Consider the following 7500-nt stretch of genomic DNA (forward strand, 5'->3'; position numbering starts at 1 on the left):
TATATATATATATATAAACGCATATATGGTCAGCATATATATATATATATATTCCATATATCTTCACCTTCTTTCGAACGTGCTTTTATTCCCATTTTGTATGGGGTAAGCACGATCAACTTATTGAAGGACTTTTGATTTGGCTTTGGGGTAAAGGTGGTCTCGATCTGCTGCCCTCCTGACATACTTTGTCCCGGTCGTTGGTTTCATGTATCATAGGGACCCAAACCCTTTCTTCCCAACTATAAAAAATTGCGCGGGTATGGCGAAGTTCGAGATGTGTGAGATATTTGTTATGTTTTTAGAAGGTGTTGTAGTGGCTTTGTTTTGTGTGTATTTAGTCTGTAACATCCATTTGCTTTTAACAAACCTATCTATTGATTACATATATAATCCCGGGATGTCTAAACGGATAGCAAAGTGTCATCTTATGATAGTCGGCTATATTTGAACCCGCGCCACATATATATATATATATATATAACCGATGAGCCATCGAGGTTCTATATATATATATATATATATATATATATATATATATATATATATATATATATATATATATATATATATATATATATATATATATATATATATATATATATATATATATATATATATATATATATATATATATATATATATATATATATATATATATATATATATATATATATATATATATATATATATATATATATATATATATATATATATATATATATATATATATATATATATATATATATATATATATATATATATATATATATATATATATATATATATATATATATATATATATATATATATATATATATATATATATATATATATATATATATATATATATATGGATGTATGTGTGTGTGTATGTGCCTGCATAATTCTGAAATGCATTGAACAATTCCAACAAAACTTGGTATACATATGACTTACTATCTAGAAATCAGCACTGTGGGGGTAAGACATCATTAGCAACAAAGGGCACCAAAGGGGGTTGGGGTGGGTTTACCTGAAACAGGGAAGGTTATGCCTGTAGAATTAGTAACTAAATAAACTTTACAAATTTATCATACCTAATTTCGGTATACAGTACTTATGACTTACTATCTGGAAAAGAATACTTTGGGGTAAGACAGCAATGACACCAAAGGGGTTGGGGGTTGGGAAGGGGGTGACAGAAAGAGAGTGAGTGAGAGGGAGAGAGAGAGAGTATAGAGAGAGAGAGAGAGAGAGAGAGAGAGAGAGAGAGAGAGAGAGAGAGAGAGAGAGTAGAGGGTGTTAGAGGACAAAGAGGCAAAAGTGAGGAGGTTTGGAGAGAGAGACAGACTGAGAGACAGAGACAGAGTTTATTGGCTGTCATTCAGAGTTATTCCAGGCACCGCCTGGTTGGTCAACTAATATATATATATATATATATATATATATATATATATATATATATATATATATATATATATATATATATATATATATATATATATATATATATATATATATATATATATATATATATATATATATATATATATATAAATATATATATATATATATATATATATATATATATATATATATATATATATATATATATATATATATATATATATATATATATATATATATATATATATATATATATATATATATATATATATATATATATATATATATATATATATATATATATATATATATATATATATATATATATATATATATATATATATATATATATATGTGTGTGTGTGTGTGTGTGTGTGTGTGTATGTATATATGCACACACACAAACACACACATTTCCTTACCTATTACTACTTCTCTCCTGTTACGGCTCTAGCTAGTTCATCCCTGTATTGAACTCCATGCAACTTTCTTCTTGACTCTGGTAATAATTTCATTATCTACTGATATTTCCATAATCAGTCACATCGATTTCAATTTTTGCATGTAGTCGAAATTTCAGTTATTATTTCTTTTGTTTTTATGATGGGTAAATTCTGTTGACCCCAGAAATATATGAGCAGTTGGTTGTATTTTGACACATCACATCCTAAATATATCTGAAACTTCTTGCACACTTGTATTCGCTCCAATGTTATTATTACGTTAATTAACGATGATTTCCATAAACTATTTCTTTATTTCTAATTACTATGTAATGATTTTTATTAATTATTAATATTTTGTTCGTCACCCTTCTCTGTTTATAACAAGAATTCATTCTTTCAATGTCGATTAAAAACTTTTAGTATTACACCATATAGTTTATAGACCTATATCTTTTTTTTATCCTGCCCCTGTCCCCTCTACTGCTTTAACAATAACTCATTTTCAGTACACAAATTGATGCTAACTTCCATTTACCTTGGGTCTTCTCTGGAACCCTTTCTCCTAAAATATTTTGCTAAAAATTTCCCAATGCTCTGCATCTTTTCCTCCAGAGGTGACTCAAATTACCCTTAGCGCCAACAAGTGACGCCCACTTACTCCCAAAAGAGCCTGACTTCCTTCAGAAAAGACGCAGAGCAAATGTTAACAGATTCCCATAAATACCCCAAATACTCTACACATTTCCGCAATTATTGCGTGCATTTCCCATACGTCAAATAAAATCTTTTTCTGCTGCCATGCAACACTTTATTCACACCTACAACCACACACACTGACACAAACAAAAATACTTATATATATATATATATATATATATATATATATATATATATATATATATATATATATATATATATATATATATATATATATATATATATATATATATATATATATAAAAAGTCCCTCATTGCCTTGTTCATGTTACATTTGTAATGTTACGGCTGTTTATTTATGCAAAGACTATAAAATAATCATGGTTTATGAGACTGAAATGCAATAGAATAAATAAAACCATGGCGCAGTGTTAGGTAATATGTATAGTGTTACATGTATGAATATTTATTAAAAGTCAAAGACCAAAACTCACAGAGAATATGAATTTCCGATAGCAGTCTCATGAATTATTCATGATAGCTCTGAAGATAAAATAAAAGTCCAAAGCAGTGGCTTGTATCAAAACCAAAGTTATCACTGTTGTTTTAATAATATATATAGTGTATATATATATATGTATATATATAGGTATATATAAATATATATATATGTAGAAGATCAAAACTCATAGAATATATATATGAATATATATATATATAGCAGCCTATATATGAATTATTCATATATATATATATATATATATATATATAAGATATAATTCAACTACAAATATAAATGTTGATAATAAGTCCACCTTCTACTGAAATAATATATTTTCCCGAAGGGGGATTTTTGTTGATAATAAGTCCACCGTCCCGTGAACCAGCGACCCCACGGGACTTGTAACAAAAATTCCCCTTCGAAAAATATATTATTTCAGAGGTAGAGTTATCACTTTTGTTATATATGAATCATATGATGTGATAAATATCATATATATATATATATATATATATATATATATATATATATATATATATATATATATATATATATATGTGTGTGTGTGTGTGTGTGTGTGTGTGTGTGTGTGTGTGTGTGTGTGTGTGTTTTTATATATATAAGTATGCATGTATTACCACATACGAATGAAGTTTGTGAACAAAGTAATTTTGGGAATGCTGGTGAATTCATTTCTAAATGTGTCATTGACATGATTGTGCAGCATTTTCAACACAATTAATTTTGAACCCATTGTGAGAATAGGGTCATTAGTTACGTTTAGAAAACGTAAAGTAATTATACAGATGCATACACGTTAGTGGTTTGTCAACTTTAAGGTTTACTGCGGTTTTGCTTACCTCCTGATAACGACTTGGGAAATTGAAAGTTGGTTGGTATTCTTTCTGAAGAAAGCAAGACTCAGTATTCCCGTTTTCTAGGAGACGTGCAGCACTTTGAACTTTCATTGTGTGGCAGCAATAGCAACAAGTTCGAATTGGAAAGCAAATGGTCTTCAGCTGTACTGAACAAGAATCGTATACACGGTCGTTATGGTTATCCTCAACATTATTAGTGGCGCGGAACTGGAAAATGAAGAAAACGCAGACATTTTCATCTCCATTTTCGTCACCAACTGAAAACGTTTCCAACTTCTCTGCGGGAATTCTGTATTCTATATTTAGGTAAAAAGACTTCAAGAAAAATAACATTATGTACAGAAAAAACAATCAGAACTTGTGAATTTGAAGGAGAAGCTGGAAGTATCCTTTTTTTTTTTTTTAATAGGACATCTTAATTCTTTTTTAAATGAAATCGATTATACAAATCTCGTTTGCAAACAAACCTCTATATATAGAGTGTAAATTTTTTATAGACATAGTGAACGCACATTGTGGATTTTAGAAGACTAGGCAAGGCTCTTCTTGTTCGACTGACCATTCCTCTGTATCAAGACAAAATGTAGCGAGATAAAATGCATTACTCCGTGGTGCCAGTATAAGCTAATTGACAGTTTGGGCAAGTAAACAAGCGAACTCATAACTGTTCAAAGGTCTGAGGGTGCAATACTTTGCGATTTTAAAACTAAATTTTTGACGGAGATATTTATTGAAATTTTAGTTTATTTTTCTCTCAAAATATTTGTACGTTTCCTAATTGAAATGGGGCATTTTACCAAAAATTTTGAGTGTTTTCGTATTATCGAGCAAAAGGACCAAAAATGTTGTTAAGGACTGACTTGCGTTCGGTATAGGAGACATGTTATGTTAAGCCATTCTTAGAATAAAAATAAATTTCAAGTAACTGAAGCTTTAAGTGAACTTTAATTTTGGTCATATTTTTTTATTTCTTCAAATTCATTTTTTTTTTTTATGAAAATACATCTTGGAATTTATGATATCTATGGACAATAACTCCATAACAGTTTCAAAGTGCCAACTATTTCACAGTTTTGCTTCTCATCCCACTCACCCAGATCTGTTCAGTCCTAGATAAATAAAAGTAAACATTTTGCTGTAAATCTTTAACATATAAATTTTAAATTTGTAATTCTCATCGGGTGGAACCCAGGACTCTCAAATGAAAGAGTTCTTTGTTCGAAACCGATGTGAGTAGGAAAGTTATTTCTATTACACACGATATTGTGTGCTGATTATTTCCTTTAGAGTATTGCATTAGAATTTGGGTTCTTAAACCCTATTACATTTTCATTTGTCCGATACACTGGGTACTGAGAATATTGTAGAAGTAAAAACATTTTGTTCGCACGTGTAGAGATCCCGTTGGGCTTTTCCTAGAAATTATATACTTATGAATTAGCGAAGAGACATCTGTATTATTTCAGCAATTCTGAAGTGATTTCATACTATTATTATTTTTGTAACGCTGCCAAGAAAGGCAAGGTTGAGGCCCAGCTTCTGTTTTTTCTTTTATTTCTCTCTAATGCTAAGCTGCTGTCAGATTTAGGCAAATTGTATGTGGGTTTTAAAAAAAAAAATACTGGCCATAGTGACCGGCAAGAGTTTGAATTCTGGGAGTTACACAAATATGAGTTTTGGGGATTAGGGGCTTTTTTGTGCTGTTTACTGCTCACCCACCTTCAATTGTTCCAGGCTTATGAAGCTGAAACAGTACGCCTTACTGATACATATTTGGGATACAATTACATCTCCAAAGAAATTCTGAATGGAGTTTACTTTAGTTCCCGGCCTTAAAAATATCTATTCACATGTGGTTTAGGTTGGCGGAAGTATGCACTCTCTGCAAATGTTTTGCATCTCATTAAAAATAACCACTATCCCCCTAACTTACCTTTCTTTCCAGGGCAGAGGCGGCCGAGTGAAATATCAGATCGTAGGAGAGTGGGACGCCCTGAAAGTGGACGAAGGAGGCAGCATTCACCTCTACCGACCTCTGGATCGCGAGCTGGACGCAGACTCCGTGAGTGTCTACAGAATCCTGGCCAGTGATCAAGGGAACCCCTCCCTGACGTCCACAGCGACTCTAACAATCACAGTTCTAGATGTCAATGACTGCCCTCCTCGTCTCCTGCCACCCACTGTCCTTCACGTCCAGGAAGGGGAACCTCCAGTCATGGTAGGAGTCCTTACTGCTACAGATGACGACGTCTGGGCATTAGGGCACGGGCCACCTTTCAGTTTGTCTCTGGCGCCGACGAATCCACCGCATATCTTTGATCTCATCGAACTGAAATTTAATCAGTGTGAGTATGGTTATTTATACATCTACTTAAAAATGGGGGTTTTGTGTATAAAAATATAATTCGTCATTTTTTTCACTTGCGCATTTATTAGAGGCAAATCATTTTTTATTACACTATATATGAACTCATCGAATTTATGAATGCATATATGCATAGGTGGTACATACGAGTTTGAATACCATAAGTTTTTGTACTTGGTCAGTGAAAGTTCTACTGTACGTATTCATAATGTATTTCCATATTATAAACAGCTTTACTTTTTCCTTTACATGGTAAAGACAATCCAATAACCATTTTATTTTTCTTGTCTCTCACCAATATTGTAGCTGAGTTGCAAAATCTTCCAAATTACTTTAGCCCTCTGTTTAGGTATTAGAGGATTTTTAAAGATGATCTTCATTCTCTATTAAATATTGATCTAAAATATAAAATGTAAAGAATCTTCTCAATTCAATGTGAAATTAGAACTGGAATGGCAGGTTTCATAATAAGAGCTTTGCTTATTCCCTGCTTCCTTTTAAATTTTTGTCGGTAACCATGGCTATTCTAATTAATAGTTTTCAAAGCTGGAGATTCTCCAGCTTATAACAGAAATTTTTCAACAATTGGATACTCGTATAAACATATACACATAGGATTTATGTACGCAACAATTCTGAGTTAAAATACCTCGAAATGGCCAATTTTTCTTTTTTATTATCTCGGGTGTGATATTCGTCATCTCAATCATACTTTGATGAACGAAATAACCTTCAGTCCCAAATTAAGAAGAAAAACCATGTTCAGTTTTCTATACACGTTGGGGTTATTTTTTATGACACTGTTTTACTTATACATTTTTACCCTTCGTTGGGCAGGTGTTTTTAAAGATACCCAAAACTCAGCCATGATAAGGGGCTTCCATAAAAGAAAATCTGACTATAATTAAGGACGCACCTGGTGAGGTTATCCAAATTTTTAATTAATGGGATCAAAATCTCTAAAAAAACTTTTTTTTTTTATTAACCGGGCATATCTTAAACATTGACTAGGTACTGACAGTACCTATTAGTAAGATCTCTCTCTCTCTCTCTCTCTCTCTCTCTCTCTCTCTCTCTCTCTCTGTGTGCAGGTTTTTGAAAATAATTGTTGAGATTTCAAGACAAACCTAACTTCCAAAAAATTATTATTATTATTATTATGGATTTCCTTTCTCAAATAACAACAACTCTTCTTCCCAATTAAATGCAGGATAAATTAGTGGACCCTAAAAGTTCAAATTTACTTTGAGTGGAAATCAATTT

The 7500-nt window shown here is 31.2% G+C and overlaps 1 protein-coding gene across 1 annotated transcript in view; it reads left to right on the forward strand.

Annotated features, from left to right (window-relative positions):
* The window catches only part of LOC136851867 (putative neural-cadherin 2), a 236162-nt gene that overhangs the window by 164657 nt on the left and 64005 nt on the right, over window positions 1-7500 (forward strand). The window contains 1 exon segment of the mRNA XM_067126180.1: window positions 5818-6217. Coding sequence (XP_066982281.1) covers window positions 5818-6217 — 400 coding nt within the window.

Source organism: Macrobrachium rosenbergii, chromosome 24 (genome assembly GCF_040412425.1).
Source record: "Macrobrachium rosenbergii isolate ZJJX-2024 chromosome 24, ASM4041242v1, whole genome shotgun sequence".
In the NCBI taxonomy this organism is placed as follows: domain Eukaryota; kingdom Metazoa; phylum Arthropoda; class Malacostraca; order Decapoda; family Palaemonidae; genus Macrobrachium; species Macrobrachium rosenbergii.